Source organism: Stegodyphus dumicola, chromosome 1, assembly GCF_044657685.1.
Source record: "Stegodyphus dumicola isolate Sdum_Otavi_A_Nest chromosome 1, ASM4465768v1".
NCBI classification, from domain to species: domain Eukaryota; kingdom Metazoa; phylum Arthropoda; class Arachnida; order Araneae; family Eresidae; genus Stegodyphus; species Stegodyphus dumicola.
The window spans coordinates 129,548,324-129,570,005 of NC_140768.1; the positions used below are offsets into that span (position 1 = coordinate 129,548,324).

General features: G+C 32.7%; 1 protein-coding gene across 3 annotated transcripts in view; it reads right to left on the reverse strand.

The window, feature by feature from the left end:
* Nucleotides 1-21,682, reverse strand: part of LOC118197251 (uncharacterized) — a 205,292-nt gene that overhangs the window by 22,458 nt on the left and 161,152 nt on the right. For all 3 annotated transcript variants that reach the window (XM_085820489.1, XM_085820500.1, XM_085820494.1), the window contains exons 13-15: nucleotides 21,099-21,170; nucleotides 3,425-3,468; nucleotides 3,212-3,328 (exon numbers count right to left, since the gene is read on the reverse strand). In XM_085820489.1, coding sequence (XP_085676615.1) covers nucleotides 3,212-3,328; nucleotides 3,425-3,468; nucleotides 21,099-21,170 — 233 coding nt within the window. The remainder of the gene's footprint in view (nucleotides 1-3,211; nucleotides 3,329-3,424; nucleotides 3,469-21,098; nucleotides 21,171-21,682) is intronic.

Here is a 21,682-nt window from a genome sequence, read left to right on the forward strand (position 1 = left end):
TCAGAACTGCAGCATGCAAATTATTCCAGAATGAAAAATACTATAGTAACAGTCAGCTTTCCTCTTTTACAAAGAATCATTATCATGCAATTTTCTGGCTTACTCCTATTACTTTACTTTGCAACTACATATCTTATAATTTTTCTGTCTTATGTTTTGTTCAGCATATTAAAAAAAGTGATGCAGATTCATCTTGCTTAACCCCTTCACGCCGACTGTCACGTCTACGTGCCAGCAACGAACACACTCACCTACCGGCCGACACGCAGGCGTGACAGAGCATTTTTCCGTTTACTACCTACTGTCACGTATTTGCGCCAGCATCCTGGAGCGTTTTTCAAACTATAATTTCTGCCACAAGATGGCACTGTATGTCCATATGGTTTCAGATACATGTACATTAGACCTTCTACTCGAAATGAGAGAAGCATGACTCACATACACGTGTTTTTGATTATATAAACAAACGGGGAACTAAATGTTTCCGAATGGCGTGATTTATGAAGTCTCTTTAAATCGCACTTTATTCGCACGTGGTAGTTGTTTATTGTAAGTAGAAGTTTTATATGCGCTAAGGCGTTGAGTATTTCGGTTTACAGTTCAGTTTTTAGAATCTTGTTAGACGTGAATTCTTTCTGTTTTTTACCGTTGCAATGTCGAAGCGTCGAAAATGTTTAACAGGGCATGAAATAGCAGAAATGATGCAAAATATTTCAGATATTGATTCTGAAATTCTGATATTGATTCTGAAAGATTAACTGAAAGACATTTTCCAAAACTTTGTTCAGAAGAGACTGATAAGAAAATGAGACGACGATGCTTCGTTTATTCACATTCCCGTAAAAATCCTCCAAAACGGCAAATGAGTTATTACGAGTTCAAGGAATGTAACGTAGGACTGTACGTAGATCCCTGTTTTCAAATTTTTCATACGAAAGGAGAATTTTAAGTAATATATTTAGTTTTCAGATGTATAATGCTAAAAGTCATAAAATGGTGAGTAATTAAAATAAAATGTGTAAAATATGCATTGAAACAAGAAATAAGGTAATTAAAGTATATACATAAAAATATCTATAAAGCATAAGCCGTTTAAATACTCTATAGAGCATTATTAAACAATGTGTTGATACTTTGGAAATTTCATGGATTTAGGCTTAGTAGCAAAAAAGCCCCCGGCCCTGGAGAGACGCTTGCGGAAGACACTGCCGGCCTCCGCGATAAGCGCGCGTTTTCGCTACCCGGCTCGAAGGGGTTAAATTAAAACTACTTACTACTCACCTCAGTTATGTATGTGTTGATTCAAATACAAGGAGAGGATGTCGCTGCTACCGCTCTATGAGGAGAATGAATTTGGGTTAAGAAAATAAGGTCCACGAAAGGGAAGAATAAGAAAGAATTGTCATTAATACAGAATTGAAAGTAAAGAAAATGAAAAGAATAATGCTCCACATTTGCATAGTACCATTCTTTCCTTATTTTGGGATGGGAGTGGGATGATTAGTTAAGCAAATATGATAATGCCTCAGCAGCGCATAAAATAGTTTTTAAGACATTCATTCCCCCCTTCCAAATTAAGTAAAATTACACTTTCACATGCACTATAATTTTGGTAGCTGGAATACAGCATGAAAAGTGATAGTTTCATCTTAATCTAACTGATTCTAATCATAACAAATTTGTACTTAACATCTACATGGTTTTTTTTTATTCATTATCAAACCTGCAAACCTCTAAAGATAAAAATTCAGAAGATTTCTTCCCCAAATTCAGAAGAACACGAAGAATTAATATCATGCTTTGATATTAAAAAAAATAATTTATACAAATAGAAAAAAGAAAATTGTACTTACATTAGTAAATCTCAATTAAGTAGTAACTAAAAAATTTATTAGGAAACATAAAACAAGAACTTAATGTTACACAAAAAAATTATTGCAATGAATTTAGAGTGCATTTTTTGGCTTTAGCCAAAAATTCTTTGGAAAATTTCCTATCATAACAATTAGTTTCCTCATAACATTTAGCAATTAAAATGTTTTCTAGAGTTTTTGGTGAAATTGAAGAACGAAACATAGTTTTGTTTTCTTCACAACACTGAAGACTCTCTCGCACTCAGCATTACCGTGTGGAATTACGAGAATAGCACATAAAACTCTTGCTAGTCTCATGCTCTTGCTAGTAGTTTGATATTGGGATGTTAAGTTGTTTCAACTCATTAATTACCAAGGAGGCAATATTTTCCCCCCCGTAGCGTCTCCATTTAAAATGGAAGATGCAAAAGATGAGTTTTCATTTCATTAAAAACATCACAGAAATATGTGACAACAATGGGGTAAAGCTTCCAATCGCTGTCGTTGCTGCCATCGATGACATCAGCATCCGAATTCGTAGCCGAATTTGAAAAAAAATCATCCACTTTCTTCGACGTTGTCGAAGCAGAAGCATTAACTTCATGCTTTTTAGACTTAACATGCTTCACAATGTCGCTTCTTCCACCGTGACTTATTATGAAGTCACACACGCACACGTTGCAAAATGCATAGTTATTTCCTTTGAAGGATTCTTTAATTGTTGGAAATTCGGCTTTGTAGGCAGGCCGAAAATATTGAGAATACGGTTTTTTTTTTTAACTCATTTCGTAACAACAACGTATTAAGAAAATTCGTAGCACGTGCAAACAAAACACACACACACACACACACAAAAAAAAAAAAAAAAAAAAAAAAAAGAATGCGACAAAATCTACGCTCACTGAGTAATTCCCTTGCTGCTGAAGCGAACGCGAAAAAAATAATCTGGCACCCACAAAGAAAAGAGTGGGAGAAACAAGTTCAGCGCATTGGATTGGCTGGTTAAGCGGCGAGTTGGGAGAAACCGCAGGTTACTGGATTTGAAGTAGTCGGTAGTTGGCGTAAAACATGATGCAATTGGCGAAAAATTCTAAAATTTCGACAAAAATCACTAAAAACACTTGAAAAAGGAAAAAAATTGTAAAAAATGGATTACGATCGTAAAATCGTAAAGACAAACTCATTTTCGTAAAAATTACGAAAAATTCGTAAAAGCTGGCAGGTATGCATTATGCTTATAAGAAAACAACATAAACCTGAGAATGTATAATTTATAGGCATTAAAAATACTGAATAAGCAAAATACATATTGAAAACAAAATAATTTTTGTAAGACTCTCATGAAATAAGATTCTTACTTCAAATAAAAGTCTATAATAGCATCATTCAAAAATTCGCCTTCATTTAAGCATGCTAAATCTTCACTTGTAATTGCAATGCCTCCAGTTTGTGGTGGCGGTGGATATGTTAGAATTCTGCAAATGAAATAGATTCAAAATATAAGGAAAAAAGGTTGGGGTATAACATATATGAAATTTATATAAATAATATTGAATAAATAGAACACTTACTTTATAACAGGTTGTTGAGGTAACTTGATTAGTGATATATTTTGCTAAATAAATAAAAAATTGTATTTAAAAAAAGGCAATATGAGTAATAGAACAAGAATGAAAATCACAGCAACTATTAAAATATATGCAGCAAATTCTATAATAAATTTCTATAATGTTCCCACCTAAATTACAATATCAATTATCTCATCTGATTTATTTTTAAGATGTTTAAAAACTAGAATAACTTATGCATTTTATTTACTACAAATATATGCTAATTTATTAACAGGAAATTCTACAACACATTTCCAATAAATGTATAGTGGAACCTCGGATAACAAACAGCTTGCATTATGGACAATTTTGTTCATGAACAAATAATCTAAACAAAAAATACCTCAGACATCAAACACCGTCTTGAGTTATGAACATTCAATTTCGCAAAGATGATTTATAAAGATATTTTACAGCAACCTATGCTTCAGAATTAACATTCAGACTCTCTGAAGAATAACCTCAATATTTTCCACTGTTTAACTCTCATTAACAAAGCCTTGCAACAACTGACTTACAGGACTACGAATCTTGTGCAGGAGGGAGAAATTGTTTGGTAAGAATGCATTACAACAGACTTTAGGGGCTTTGATACTTAGGTCTTTTTTGTTGCCTTTGATATTGTGTCTCTAGGCTTGAAAGTTAACAAAGAATATGGGAAGGAGTTACTAGAGGACCATAAAAATGAGCTCAATAAGAAAAAACTGCAACAGCTTTGAAAGCAGCTACAAATGATGAATGTGAAGGAAATGTCTTCAGATGAAAAGTGAGGAAGAAAAGATAGTCCTAGCTCATCGACCCATGAAATTTTTGTAAAAGGGGAAAGATACAAAGTTTTCACTTAATAACAACATCGCCTCAAATGGCCGAAATTCCAATGCTGTTTTCTTCCCTCACCTAGGGTATGCAGTCCCCTCAAATGCATTATTGCAGACAGCTTGTTCTAAAAGGATTTATTTCTGGTTTCTTATCTTTATTTGTTAGAAGTAGAAAGGATGTCATTCGAAACCTTCACTCTTCTTTGTGCGTTAATGGATGGAGAGGGAAGGAAATTGCTGCGATTCTAGAAAACCCTTTCGGGCAGTTCAGTATTTTAACATACACGCTAGCAAAGGCTTTGGGTTTTAAAGAGTTAAGAAATACTTTAAAGCATAGACAAAAACAAACCACACAGTGAAATGGAAGCCCAATGAGTCTCAAGGAGAGTCGATTGATGCTAAGAGACGAAGAGGGGAAAAAAAAAAAAAAAAAAAAAAAAAAAATGGAAGCAGATATTCTAAAGCAACAGTTATCTGATGATTTTATGGAAGGGGACTCCTCATCCAAACTATAAGAATAATTTACCTTTCTCTTTTTTGTCACTTTCCACTTAAGCCATTCACACACCTTTATGCAGGTACAATAAAACTAATTATTTCCATTCATCTGTTTTGTCTTAGATTTAATATTTTCATTGATTTTGTATCATGAACTTGTACATGAAATACTGTGGAATAGTTTTAATAAGTAAAAATTCATCAATTTCACTCTATTTCCTTTGGAGAAAATAGTTTTGGTTTATCAGCTTTTCGGAGGACAAATGGCCATCAAAATCTAAGTAAATTTATGAATAATGGTTTCACTGTATGTAAATGTAAGACAAGTTTTGACATAATAAATAAATTTTTATATAAAAAAGAATGCTTGTTCATTTGCCTATTACTAAATTTTCCTTCCAGAAAATATAAAGAACAAAACTTAGAATTACAATTAAAAAAAAAAAAAAAAATTATTTTATGCATATCGTAAATAACATTTAATATTATGGGTAAATTAAAAATAATGTTAATGCTACAGAAAAATATTTTAAATATAAAAATTTTCATTGTAGAAAACTTCTCGAGTAATGCTTTTTAAATATTATGTTAAAATGCGTGATATATTTAGGAGAAAAATTGTTTGGCCCTTTCAGAAACTATCCCCAAGTATAGTATAGAAGACATGAATACTACCGATCCCACATTGTGAAAAGACACAGTTACAGAGGTGGTTGGATAATGGTTTGGGCTGGGACCTCCCTTAGTGATCACACTGACCTGCATGTGTTCCATGCAGGCAGGAACTCTGACGGTGTGAGATATCAAGACGAGATTCTTGATCAATTTGGCCACCCATATGCTGCTGTTATTGGTCCTGGATTTCTGATGGACGACAATGTACGACCGCATTGAGCTCGGGGTGCTGAAGAATATCTTGAGGGTCACTGTATGGAGCGGATACACTGTTTTGCAGATACAGTTTTTTTTTTTTTTTTTGTGTGTGTGTGTGTGTGCTGCCTGGTGTTTCGTACTGCAGCGTGCTGACAGTCTTCGGCACGTTGCAGTACGAAACACCAGGCAGCCCACAGCATGTGCACCCAGCACATAAAAACTTGGGCATACACGTCGAAATAGCAAAATAGCAAGAAGACCTATGCCGCGAATAGAGGATGTACCAGTCGCCTCACAATTCTACACAGATGGTTCCAAACATGATAACAGAGTGGGCTATGCTTATTATGAGCATGGTACACTTTACAGTCAATGGAAGGGCCATCTTGCAGCTCTCAATAGTATCTTCCAGGCGGAGGCCTTAGCAATTAAAGCGGCAATACAGTATGCACATGACATACAAACTTGCACAAACAGAAATCTGCACAGACAACATGTCAGTGCTGCAGGCATTAAAGAATGATCATCACACATCTTCCATAATCCTTCAAATCCAACAGACACTGCATAGCAACCAGCAATCCAACATCAAGCTAAAATGGGTAAAGAGGCCACTCTGGGATCACAGGCAATGAGATGGCAGATCAACTGGCCAATGAGGCAGCAACCAACAATAATGCACAGGTGGTCTCAGCACTAATCCCGACGTCATTTTTAAAAAGACAACTAAGAGACATAGGGAATAAACAATGGCAACACAAATGGGAGAATGGAGATACCGGCAGAAGAACTTTGGGATTCTACCCTGTAGTAGATAAAGAATACTTACAGGCCATACCCCCTTTGGTAAACTATATCACGGGGCATGGCCCTTTTTCCACTTCTTTCATAAGCGTGCCATCTCCATGACAGAAGCGTGTGTGTGCGGGAAAAGTGGCTCCCCCGCCCACTACGTGTTCAACTGTAGCCTCACGATGAGCCATCACCTACCACATCTCACTACGGATATAGTACCTTACAAGAGGTTCATCATCAAACATTCACCTGTGATAAGAAAAATATGTAATGTTAAACAGCAGCTGAGCGCCCTAGGGCAGGATGTCTGCCAACTAACGTAGGAATGATAGCAGACACAGCGGAAGATTTTCATGTGGTTTATCCTATATATGCAAACTCATACAATATGAGATTTTTACAAATGATCTATATACATTTAGGATCGAATAAGTGCGCTGGAAATGCAAGAGGTGTGGTGAATACATACTACGTGCTATGTACACTGCTCCAAAAAAAAAAAAAAAAAAAAATGGGACAGTTCTACATCTCCCGTTCTACTGGGCCGATTGACAAAATTCAAATTGCGTTCTTCATGTCTCAAAATCGCGACTTAGGATATATATTAGATTTGGTACAACTCTAATATACGCCCTAATTTCACCAAATGTGGCGATATGTGTTCTGTGCTGGTTTTTGGCGCGATTGCGTGTTCTATGGCAACCCTGTTGACGTTGAAAAATCTTTCGCTGGAGCTCGTTGGTTCGCCTCTGTGTCTGAGAAGATGGGAGGGAAAGATAAAATGGTAGTTGTTGAATTGAAGTTCGGAAAAAGGAAATATGATTGTGGTTATCCTGTTGAGGGGTAGTGGGTATTTGGAAGTGTGGAAAGAGGGTCTGGGAGATTATTTTTAATGGCAGTGCATGATAGAAGTAGGGATTTGTGATTTTATTTATTTGTGAATCATAGTATAAATTTTCTGGATGGTGTGTCTGGCTGTCATGTAAATAAAATAGTGATTACGTGGCGCCATGTTAAAGACGGTATGAAATTTATATTTCTGCTATTCGAAAACGCATTAATTCATGGTAAGTGCATTTTATTTTATCCTTCTTCTTATTTTGTAGAATGTTATGTTCATTGGTTCTTTAGTATGAATTTCTGTCGTTATTGTTGTTTTTTTAAATTGTTTGAAATTTATTTTAGTTTATTTAGTCTAGACTGTACAATTTGTAGATGTTTTTCAAAGTTGAAACAGAACGCTGTGTGCATGGTATTATTTGAAATTTATTGTTGTTATGTTATTTTATTAGAGCGAAGAGTGCGTACATCGTAGATTCCTTCCTTGCCTAAATTGTGCAATTTGTAGAATTTTTTTTAAGTTTAAACAGGATGCTGTGTACATGGTATTCTTTGAAATTTATTGTTATGTTAATTTATTAAAGCGAGGTGTGCGTAGCTTGTAGATTTGTTCGTTGCCTACATTGTGCAATTCGTAGATGTTTTTTTAAGTTAAAACATGTCGCTGTGTACATGGATTCTTGTCAAATATTTTTGGTTAGAAACTTTACGTTTTTGCTATCTAAATTTTTTGTTTTTGTTTCGGATTTTTAGCTAAATTGTGTGTTCAAAACGTAGTTTTTGCATGTGCGAAAACCGCGTTTTTGGAGACATTTTAGGCTAAAAGTTCAAAATGTAGACAAAAAATTTAGATAGTAATATGGCAGCGTGAAGTTTCTCGCCAAAAATATTTGGCGAGAAATTTGGCGACTTGAGGGCGCATATCAGAGTAGTTCCTTAGATTTATATATAGCACTATTCTAACATAAGTATTTTGACACAAAATCGGACTTTTTTTTAAATAACATACCAATTTTTTTACATATTTCGATTCTACAACTCAAATTATGCCTAAATATGAAATTTTGTAAAATTTGGAGTGGATTTTACGGAGAAATTCACAAATTTATGTTGGGACCTTTTTTTTCAGTTTGTGCCAAGAATAGTTCACTTGGCGAACTTCTTAATATATGGCAACCTAGTTTCCTTTCCCGACAGAGGGAAAAAAGTCACCATTGTTCCTTTTTTCCAAATAATATTCTTTATATTATATTTTTAATTATAACTTATTATTTTAAGTAATTTTTTCTTTTTTGAATTTCATTTTAATTGTTTAAGTTGCATGTTTTTTTTTCCGAATAACTGTTTTAAAAAGTTCTATTTACCTATTCGAACTGCGTAAATAAAGGTGCAGCGTTTATTTTTTTCAAATAGTTTTCTTTATATATATTTTTTGTCATAGTTATTATTTTAGGTAATTTTTAAATTTTTATACTTTTATTTTAATTGTTTGTGTTGCATTGTCTCTTCAGATAATTTTTTTTAAATTTTCTATTTATTCCTTCGAACTGAGCATTTTAAATATACTTATTAATATAAATTTTCCAGAGTTTGATTTTATTTATTTGAATTGCGTTTCTTTTGGAAGAGTACTTTGTAACCCAGACTACGATGCGTTTGAAAATTGCACATATTAAAAGAGCAAATACAGTAAAGCACAGTTAACACGCCTTTCAATGTTCCGTTCAGAAAAGATATATAAATAAGAGACACGTATAACCGACATTTTAACTTAGGATGACTTGTATACACTGCTTTAAACAGTTTTATCATTGTGTCCATTGCTTTACACAATTTTATCCTACATTTGGTTTCTTAAAATGTTATTCATATTTTAGTCAAATATTTTATTTCTGAAATCACAAGAATCAAATATCATAAGATTAAAAGGTTTTAAATTTAAAAAAAATACTACAGTCAAAAGTCGTTAATTCGGACACCCATAATCCGGACTTCAAAGCTACAAACTTTCTGTGCATGCGTCGCTTTGATGCATGCGCGTAAGACCTTTATCGCTGTGCATACGCGTGTGCGCAAGCGCATAATATGTCTACGCATGCGCGTTTAATGTATAACGGACAGTATAAGCTAAAATTATCTAATTATCTATTTCAGTTAATGTTGATGATTGCGTTGTTCCTTAATCTTCGAACTGGATCTAGCTTATTATTTTTTGCAGACTTTAAGAGCAATTTTATAAAAGCAAACTTGAACTTTCGATTATGTCAAATAGAATTTCCGATGCTGGAGCTCCCAAAGGATCTACAAAGCGAAAGCATGTTTTGATGTCCATCAAACAAAAAGTGGAATTGCTGCAAAAAATGGATAAAGACATGAAGAAGGTGACAGAGAGGTTAGTGAAAACAAAAAAATTTCGATTGACAAGTTAGTCGGTATTCTCGGCACGGCAATTACAGGACTTGAACAGCGGAACTTTGTAACTGAACAAGAAATTATGTCTGTTTATACAGAATTAAAGAGAAAGAATTAGCACATACAACAAAGCAACTTAAACAACTTACATTGAAAGAAATGTTTAATAAAATAAACAAATAAATATTAAGCTTTTTTTTTTTTTTTTTTTAAATTTTTATACACTTTAGATCGTAATTGTTCTTTATTTCATACATTACGGTTTCATATTTTTAATTTTATAATTTCTGCATGCCATCTTACCAGATTTAAACTGATGATCTATAATCCAGAATCGCCGAAATCCGGATTAACGACTTTTGACTGTAATACTAAATTTTACGCAAAAATTTATTTTTTCTTCTTTTTTTCTTCAGGCATTCTACTTTATTCTCAATGATATCGTTTTTGTCTTTTCTGTTAATACAAGCTCATTTGATAGTATTTGCTGGTGTACACGTCTTAAGTGTTTTCTCTTTGAATGCCTAAATTCTTTGAAGTATCCTGAAAGTATATTCAAAAGCGTCCAACTTTTTGAAACATCTTAGTACGTCTGACAGCCAAATTTCCCTGCAAATTTTTGCTTACTTTTCTCCCTAATTTTCTTCTTTCCTTCTACAGTTATTTTCAGTGCTCACACAAGGAAATTATGATTTTTCAATTGCTAGACTTCCATAAATTTTGCATTCTTGTCAATTTTTTAAAATATCAATTACATGAATTGTGTTTCAGCTGAAGACAGCTTTTCATTTTCTAGTCATTTTAACTATAAAGTTTAAAGCGAAGTCCAAAGGATACATATTTTAATTAAAAGATTTTTGCTAAATGAAAATGAAATAAAACAGTCTAGCAGGGTTTATTCTGTACCACCGAGTGACCCGATTCTTATATCGGCTGAAACAATCTAAATCATATTAAAGATCATGTTTTTTTATACAATCTATAATGCGAGAGAAAAATTAGCTTCTTAAAACATTCTTTCTAAGAGGATTAATATAAAAGATTACATTTATATATATATATTTAAAGCTGGGACTTGAAACAAACTGTCAAACTTTTAAAGTTTAATTTACATGGTGGTTATAATTAAAGTTTCAATTTGAAATGGTCATAAAAGGAAAACTATCGGACCAAATGTTATCAAACTTGGAAATCGTGTAAAGGAGGTTATGGGAATTTATTTTCTGGGGGGGGGGCTCACCACCAGGGGGAAAATGGCGCTGTATACAATATTGTTAAATGAAATAAGACACGAAAACATCTGTTTAAAATGTGTTTAATATTTTCTGAAACGTGTTACAAGGCATGTTCAATGTAGCGTCCAGCATTTTCCGAAAGCAAGTTAAATCCTGTTACTGCATTCTCAACAGCAGTTCTTAGCATATCAGGAGGAACATTACGGACATATCGGTGTATGACATTTTTCCTTTCTGCCAAATTGTTTAGATTATCACCACAAACAGTGCTTTTGAGATGATCCCATAGCCAAAAGTCACAAAGGTAGAGGTCTGGTGGGAAGAGGGGAAGTGTTGGCCTATAAGACATTCATTCGTGAAATGTTGCCTAAGTAACCGTGCGACAAACGTGAGGTGGAGTGCAGCCCTGCATAAAAATCGCAGTATCTAAAATTCCACGTTACTGTAGTTCATGTATCACGAATCATTTTAACATTGACTCTAAGTGAGCCGTAATCACAGTGGTCCAGCTGTCAAAAAATGGTTCAGTTATAAAACTAGCTGTCATTCAACACTAAATGGTGTGGAATGACTGCTATGCAATCGAATGCAGTAGGAGAATACAAGGGAACTAAATAGATAACATGAGGAATTTCTTTGGCCCAAATCAATTAAAAGCGTTTTGAATCAGTATCTTCATGTTTTAGTGCCGAATTCAGGCTTCAAAAATCACAAATTAGCGATCTGTAAGAAAATTATTTCCAGATTATATGCACTTCTGCGAGTGATTTGCGATCTGACATTTTCTAATAGCTAATCCGTGGTTTTCACGGACGAATTTCTCACTTACACGGATGGCCACTCGACTTTTATCGAATTTAACGCCTTTAAATGGTAATTTGCCTACTTCAAAGTTTCTTAAGGGTATACAACATATTAAACCCGTGTAACAAAAGGTTAAGTTAGATTCCGACCCATATTTCGTTTAACAATATTGCATACAGCGCCATTTCCCCCCTGGTGGTGAGGTTTCTAACTTCCAATTTTCGCGGAAAATACATTCCCACGACCTCCTTTACAGGATTTCCAAGTTTGATAACATTTGATCCAGTAGTTTTCCTTTTATGACCGTTTCAATGTGGAACTTTAATTATAACCACTCTGTATATTATTAAATTTTAATTTGAAGCTATTTGTTATATGTATACCATGCGTAAATTTTTCGCTTTTATGGAAAAATAAAAAATCGAAGCAAATATACTTAGAATAATGGACCAAAACTGAAAAAAATTTCCCCTCCTTTCGAAAATCAAATATTGAAACTTCGACCTTGAATTTATTGGGTTATCGAAATATTTGACTTATCTTCTAAGTCCTAGTTCCGACAACAATTCCGTCAAAAATTCCAAATTACTTAAGCTGAAGTAAAAGATTTAGTATATATTCACTGTATGTTAATAAAGTAATCAGAGTGTAATAAAAATTGATTATAGAATTTACGCTGATGCAACCTCTTGTCTGACTACACAGCATGTAATGGAAGAGAGGGCTTGTAGAGATCTGTTTTTGACATGCCTCTAAAAGTAGATGTCATACTCCTTTTGTCTCTTCAATGTTAAAAAACTTTCATTTGAGAGGGGAACTTTAGTTTTTGGGAAAGAAAAAAAAAATCACAAGAAGACAAATTTGAAGAACATGCAGGACGATTGAGTACATATACTTATTTCGGAACACAAGCGGTTCTCCGACTGGTTATTAAATAATGAAAAGATGCATTGTCATGCGATACAAACATTTGGAATACGTTTTCTGACTGAATAACGTAAGATTAAAAAGTCATCTGCTTAATTCACAGCCATTTACAAGACAACTACTCGGGCAATTGCAGAATCGTTTTGATCCTGAGCTTGTAAGACAAACCTAATATCACTGGATTTAAACACTTCTTTAATCTTCCGAGAACGTTCCTTCTTTAGCTCATATTCCAAGAATACTAAGTGAATACAATTAGTGCAAAAGATATTGAATATTCATTTGCACTACGGCTTGGTAGTTTACTAACGAGTTAACAAAACTTAAATTCTGCTTTTTGTGTCTAAGAATACAACAATATTTTAAATATTTACAAATAAAATATTAAATTGGAGATTTAATTGGAGCCTCACTAGTTGCGTAGCATTTGAAGATTGTTAAATACTAATTGTTTGTTGCGAAGTCTAACCCAGGCTGCATGGTTGGTTTTCGTAGTTTTCTAGGTTTTCTTTACAAAGGTTCTCTATGAAAGCATCTTAATCAAATAGCTCCTATGTTCTTTCTGTGTTCAAATAACTAACTAACCTAGTTTAAGCACGATTTCCAAGCGAAGTTACTATCAAAACCCGAATACTCATTAAAAATCATGTAGCTTGCCAATCGGGAGTAACATGAAAGATATGGCGCCAATAATTGAATTGCTATTACGGTACGCTGTTTCTAAACTTAGACAGTCATTCCTTAATTAAATAGCCCACCAGCGGCCGAGCGGTAAATACGCTGAACACAGGTATTTTGGTCCGAGGTTCGAATCCCCCATGTGTAACGTGTATACGAGCCAGTTTACCTTAGAAAGTCCTCCACGAAGGCATCCCTCTCTTTAGGCAGATAGCCCTCATGTGCTTTGCCATAATTAAATAATCCAATCCAATCCTTAATTAAATATAATTGATTTGTAACTTCTACTAGAAAGAATTGAAGTGCAAATAAATAATATCGTGTGCAATCTTGATTAATATAAAATTAAAAATATTTGCATTCAGACAGAAAGTTTTTTGAAATATTTGCAATTAATTTATAAGAAGGATTTATTAATAACCGTAATAATTACTTATTATATTACTGATGATTAGGATTCAGTTCTTGACAATTACATTCTAAATTAGAATTTTAAGGATATAATGAAAATACGCTACTCACAAAAATACATTTTAGGATAAAAAATGAGTTGATTTTTTATGTTTTAAAAACTTCTTAGATTCATTTAATAAACATCATATCCTCATTGTTAATTGAATCCAGAATGTTGGGTGTCGTTTAAATAATTATTCTTACTTGTCCACAGAAGCTGCTGACTTATCCAGCCATTACGTAGCTGCAGATCATTTCCACATAACCATTGAACTTCCATTAATTAAATCTCTAGAGGGTTGTATGTTTATATCATTATTTGACTTTTATAAAAATGATTATTCTAAATCTCATATTTCTATAAAAATATACTGTGCTTTAAAAATATGGATGATAGTATCAGCCGCTCTTTTAGCCACTTTATAAGCAACAGCTTGATATTATCAGCCACTCTTTTAGCCACTTCATAAGCAACAGCTTGTTTAGAAATAAATTATGCAGTTAATGTCATAAAATATTTTCATAAAATTCAAATAAACATCTAACGAAAGTTCTCAGTTTTAGACAATTCGATTTAAACGAAGTTGGAGTAAAGTAGCAGACGATAAAATGCCGAAGGTAAAAATTTACTCTTATTTAAAAAAAAAAAAAAAAGAGAGAGAGAGAGAGAAATTAAAAAATAGTTAAAAATTTGAATAATATCATCTATAATTTAAAAAAAAATAGCTTTTCATATAGTATCAATAAATATTTATTACGCATCATTGAGGGAAAAAATGTCATATAATTAATTCTCTGTAAAATTTTATTTGAAATTTAAGGTTAAAAATAGCTGTGGCAATTCACTGTAACAAAAATCCAGGCCACATTTGGCGTTATTATCACTCAAAAAAAAAGATGCCAAATTTCAAAATGCGAAAATATGTAAATTCGTGTATATTTTAGAAAATTGTGAATACAAAAGTCTAATTTTTTGCAGATATGCTTAAAAATACACCTACTTTAAGATGATGGTACAAATTTTATAGCTTATAATTCAAAATTTTTTTCGAAAAATTTATAAAATTATTTAAAAATAGAAATTTAAAAAATAAAACACAAAAAATAGATAAATTTTATTTGGAATGAACCCAAATTTCGAAATGTGAGAGAAAAAATCAAAAAAGTTTAATAAAAAAAGAGATATTAATAAATATTTGTCAAATTCAGTTAACATTGAGGAGCTAAAATTTTGAGAGCTAATATTTTAAAAACTACTCGTATGATTTTTACAAAACTTGGTATTCTGGCATAATTTGAGTCGTAGAATCGAAATATGGGGAAAAAAAATCGATATGTTATTTCAGAAAAAGTCCGATTTTGTGTCAAAATACCTATGTTAGAATAGTGCCATATATAAATCTAATATATATCCTAAGCCGCACTTCCGAGACAGGAAAAATGCAGTTTGAATTTTGTCAATCGGCCCAGTAGAACGGGAGATATACTACTGTCCCATTTTTTTTTTTTTAGCAGTGTACAAATGTGCAATGAACTATGCACTGTGAACGAACTATGTGCATACAAACTATGTACTACAACGAACTATGTGCATATGAACTATGTACTACAACGAACTATGTGTTGTGAACTAGTACAAACACGTAACAATCGCACACTGCGGCATGTATAGCGCACTACGGAATAAAACAATATTCTAAATACCTCTGTAGTATACACTGCCCACAGTAATCAGTACTAAACTCTGTATGAGGTAAAGCAATTTATGTGTGATGCAGTTCAAAAGAACACCACGTATGCAACATGTAATAGGTAAACTGCGTGAGATGCACGTGTACAGCATATGTGCACTTAATGTAATACAATAAGTGTTAAATGATACTGTATAGTATTGTAAATATGTAAGTGTTAACAGTATATGTGTCTCTATTGTTAGCAGGTGTTATACAGTACTGTCTAGAATTGTATAAATATGTAAGTGTATAAGGTAAATGTGTAATGTAAGTAATGTAATCAATGTGTGTAATACATCATACTATGTGTATTTTTAACATAAAGTAATTAGTAATGTAGTCATTAGCACATGTAACGCGTGCCACAGGTGTATTATTTTAAGTATGCCTGTTTACCTCCGTTTAACACCAAGCGTCACCTGTCACCTGTATGGAGTGGATGGAAAGGCCAGCTCAGTCCCCAGATCTGAATTCGATAGAGCATCTTTGTCACTACCTGGAAAGACAGGTTGCTTCTTTGAGTCTTCCTTTAAGGTCATTAGATGAGCCTGAACAAGGATTACTCTGTGTCTGGTCATTGCTTCCCATTTCACTAACCGTCAACTTAATTGACAGCATGGAATGTTGCTGCTGCCAATGTATTGCAGCTATGGGAGGACAAATTCCTTATTAAACCCATTTTTTTGCTGTTACCACCCCATTTTTCCTAAAAAAAAACTGCGATACACTGTTTCTCCAAGACTGGATTTCTCTGTCAAGATTGCAATTTTTTGTTGTAATTCACGTTTACCTTTAGAAACATTCTATGTCGTTTCATTCTCAAATTAGACACAAAAAACATGCTTTTCCTTAATTTTTGGAAGGCAGTGTACTTTCGCATGACGCATCAATTAATGGTAATTTTCATCAGAAGATCCCAGAAAAGCATATTGTCGAAGACAGAAAAAGGATATCCGAGAAAAGATTCATTGCATATTTACATTTTTTATAAATATTGTTGAATGATAATTAAAAAATTTTAACTGCAACTTTCGATTCCAGAGTACGAGTTTTTCATGGAGTAAGACACTGTAAAATTTGTATTATGATGTATGTAGTACTTTCCTTAATAAAATTGGTTTAATTAATGTAATAAAAATATATTTTGTTATTAATGTGCATACAATTTATAGGGTTATTAAATATCACACTTGAAAAAATGAAGTTGTTTCTAATAATAACAAAAAAGAGATGAAAATTTTTAAAAACTTTTAAAATGCATTTTCTGCTTCATGTACCTGTTTTTTTTTTTTTTTACCACATTTAGTCATTTATATATTAATGAAGAATGGCTATCAAAAGTTTATTATGTCATTTTACTCAAAAACTCAATGAAATATTTGCACTTCATATAACATTTCTTTTGAAAATTCAGTTTCACGATTAGTAGATTTGCTTATGCTTTCTTTAAACTAATAAAAAACTTATTACAGTACAAAGTCTTTAATCCAGACTCGTCGGGACTTCGGCGATTCCGGATTAGGAGTTTTTCCAGATTATAGATCATCAATTTAAATCTGGTAAGATGGCATGCAGAAATTATAAAATTAAAAATATGAAACCGTTCATTTATGAAATAAAGGGCAATTATGATCTAAAGGGTACCAAAATTTAAAAAAAAAAAGCTTAATATTTATTTGTTAACTTTATTAAACATTTCTTTCAACACGCGCATACGTAAAGCATACATTACGCATAGTCGAACTTAGAAAATTGCAACCAGAAAACTATTTGATGTGTATTCGTGATATTTAAATGACGAGGAATTTGATTTAAATCATATCAAAGACGGAGTGATGAAATACTACATTTAGTAAGGAATTACAAGCCGAATAAAATAAAAACATCTGCCCTGAAGATAAGGATAGTGCTGACAGATCAACTTACAGTTCATTGTGTGCCACTACGCCCCCCCCCGGCAGAGCAGAGTGAAATTGATAAACAGATTTTGGAATGGTTAAAGAAGCAAAGGATATGCCTTTGCCACTGTTTGTATTAAGAACGTACTGTTCCAGCCTAATTAAAATGCAAAAATGGAAGCTTGATGTTACATCATTTGGAAAGCTGAGTCGTGCTGATAGCTGATTGGCTGCCGTGAGATGACGTCACGTCTACTTCAAGTATAAGTATCTTGCGTCGCTCTGGCTCATTCCTTCTGGTTCCTGTTTCTTTGCTCCTTGGTGTGCTGTTTTCAGCCCCCATAGGAAGACGATGTTGCGATGCATGCCAGCCAGCGACTAGTGCCGTGGTTCCAGTCCACAAGATGACTTTTTCTGGATCCTGAACAGCAGCAACAATGTGAGCAACTGCCGTGGCCGGTATCCTGTTTTCATGAAAACGGCATTTAACACAAGTTAGCAGCGATGTTTTTCTAAGCTGTGATTTTTCGTGTGTAACTACAGTGAGCGGCGTTTTGCCGGTTTAAGTGCTCTCAAGGATTTAATTTTAATTTTTTCAGGTGCCTTCTTGACCATAAAGCATGGACTTATTGATAGTGAAGCAAATCTCATTATAACCGCGTAATTTCTGTTTAGTGATATGTTTCTCGCGTATTGAATGGCAGTATTTGGAGATCAGGTAAAAATATTTACTGTGTCTTTAATAGTGTAAAAGAAAAATCCTTGGGGTTAATGGATGATCAATTAAGTGTAATTTTTTGATAATGATTATGTTATACTCTTTAAGTTTCTGATATTGATTAAATTTATTCATTGTGTTTTTATTTTTATATATTGTTAATAAATCGGTTAAGTTTAAAACTTTTGTCTTCAATGTCTGCACAGTACATAACCTTAGGGAGCTTCTATTGCTACTGCTGCTAAATGTTCTTTTACAACTTTAAACTTTGCTTTTGCATCATTATGCATATGCGCGTGCGTAAACGCATTATGCATTTATGCATGCGCAGAAAGTTTGTAGCTTTGAGGTCCAGATTATAGATTATTCCGGATTATGGATGTCTGGATTAAAGACTTTGTACTGTATCAATTTTAAACCTTTGGGGGCTTAATTAAAATCTGCAAGAAAAACAATTATGGATTTTGAGAAAACAAATATGAGGCTATTATAATAAATATATAAGAATAACGCACATAGGACTACCTGAGAGGTGAAAATCCCGTCTGCAGTCATTGAAAAATAAATGCAATACCTTATCAATTTGAAAGAGGAAAGACAAAGAAAGAAAGCTGTGATAGGAAAGAATTTAGTGATTTTGCACGATAATTAAAGGAGGGAAAGTATAAAGCCTGAATACGCAATATATAGCACAGGTCGGCAATCTTGTAGCTGTGGTGTGCCAAACAAATGTACCAATATGATTCAGGATGCCACATAGTAGGAAATATTTGAAACAATTTGATTCCCACGGCAATGCATGCAGAGTTAGGGAACAGTGGACAAGAATAGAGATTTAGAGTTTTATAATATATCAATTATTCATCATTTAAGGATATTTATTTCCTTCAACATAAATAAAAAATTTAAATTCTACATATATTATGCATCTTTTAAACATATTTATTAAAATAAAAAATAAACGACGTAAAATTTTAAAAAGTAGTCCTTCAATATTGGAACATACATAAACAATTAAAATTTTTATGCGAACCTTGTCTGTTCTAAATATCGCAATATCAGGAGATATATTTGTGACTTTCAATTTGAGAACATGATTTTGAATATTCAGTTGTTAAATAACTTCTTTGTTGATTCAAAATAGTTTTCATATGAGAAAAGATTTGTTCACATTGATATGTGGAAATAAAAGCGGAAAGCAGAGCACATCAAATTTTCTTGAAACAATTAAATCTCTCCAGCATTGACATTCAGCAATTTAAAATAGCTGTTGATTTACCCTAGAGCTATCATCTTCCAGAATTTTTTCGTAATTCCAGAAATTTTGCTTTCCATAATTCTGAGGATGCTAGTTTAATAACTTCTATCCACTCAAAAATTGACAAATCAGACTGGATTACTAATTGGTCTATTATATCAGGTTTGATTAGGAAGGAAAATATGGGTCTACAAGCTCCAAAGTCTTTGCATCTTTTGGAAATTCCTTCTTAAGAGCTTCGATGTATATGGAAGCACTTTACATTTGGGAAGTATTTACAGGTATTAGTATTAATATCACAGGCAAATAGATTTAATTTTGTAACAGAGTCTTTCCAATATTCAAAACATTCAGACACTGATTGGCCCTTTCCTTACAATCCTTAGTTCATTGAGATATTTGGTTATATCAGACAAAAACATCAATTTTTTTATTGTTCAATTTGGAGAAATGTTGATTCTTCTTACTAAGAAAAACTTTAATGTGTTTCATGTATGACACAAACTTATTCAAGACATTACCTCAACTAAGCCAATGGGCATGGCTGCATAAGTGGAGAATCATATATTTGCTTTCCATTTCTTCTAAAATTTAGAAGAGATTTAAATTGCCTGTGCACTAATGAAGAATGAAACACTATGAAATTAACTATTTTAACAACAGTGTTCATTACAGAAATTAAGCACTGTGACAAAATTCTGGCAATTAAACTTTACTGATGGCACATAGAGGAGATATGGGGCAATTTATCTTTGCTTGATAATTTTGTAGAGTGGTGCAGAGTGCCACTGAGAATTGTTCCTCATGCCATAGGTTGCAGAGGCCTGACATATAGTATCTACTGAACTTTGCTCTTAGTGCTAGGATATCATTAACGGAAAAATGGTTTTTAAGCATCTTCAAACTGCATAAATATCTGTACTGATTTGAAGCTAGTGATAATATTTTCTATAAATTATAAAAATACCAAACCAATTTTTAAAAATACCAACTCTGTTACACCTCCCCCTCGTGGGACTTGAACTAACAATCTTCGTTTCTGGAAGCAAATGCTTTATTCATTAGACAACAGGAATTCGTAAAAGCAATCTTAAACTGGTGTAGATTTTAAGTAAAATTCAAAATCTAGTATTTCAAAATTATGATTAACTTCAATAATATACTGCTTCAGGTTATTATATAAAAATTATTAACCATATTTGATTTATGGTTAATTAATCTTAAAAAACTTCAGAATTTTCTTTTACCTTATTAATTTACACATGTTTATTTAGCATCTGAATTTTTTATTACGATTATTTAGTTTGATACCACATTTCCACAAGATGAATTTTTAAAAGTATATTCATTAAAAATCTGTGGGGAGAAATGAGCATTTAAAATGAGATATCTGAAATTGATACAACAAGTGGCAAAAAGTTGAAGTCGAGTTTATCTGCATGGTGTCCATTCAGAAAATACCTCCTCTGAACTCGTTTCTGATTCGTTACTCCTTTATGTGCCACTAGCTTTTATTTTTATAGCTTAATAAATATGACTTTAAAATTTTATAAAGAGAAAAATACACTTAATCTGTCAATTAACCAATTACAAATTTTAACTGAAACGTATATCTAGCTAACATGCATTCATCAAAATAAGTTTATTTCTGTTCAGTTCAAAACACACACAGAATGCATTATAAACTGAACATACTTGTAACACAGGTGATGCACTTTCATGCTGGATAGCTGCATGAGTATATATTGTATATTTCCCAGGTGGTAACTGTAAGAATAAAAAATGTTAAAACAATATCAGCTATTTTCAAAGCCTTACTTAAGTACAATAGAAACATTTAAATAATATAAAATGAGCTCACTTGTAAGACAACTCAGTAGAAATGCAAGATTATTAACTTCCTTTTAAGAATAGCTTGATGAAAAAGTTAATCTTTCCCTTAAACTGTCAGAAGTATGGCAATGATTTATTATGTTCAGTTTTTAAAAGTTTATGGTAAATATCTACAGAAGGATGCATTTCAAAGTTCATTTCAAGCATTTTCAAAAATAGAACAGTATTTTATTTATTTATTTATTTTAATATACAGTACACCTGTAAGTTATTAAAAACATCCTGCTTTTAAATATTAAAGACAATGTAACCAATGTCTTGGATAAATATTGCACATAGCAAAAAAATTAGTGATCTTTCAATTACCAGAGTCCTTTCCTACGATTACTCAAATTCCAAAATCATGTGTTTAACTGCCTAGAGACTGACTTAAGTGGACTTCTACA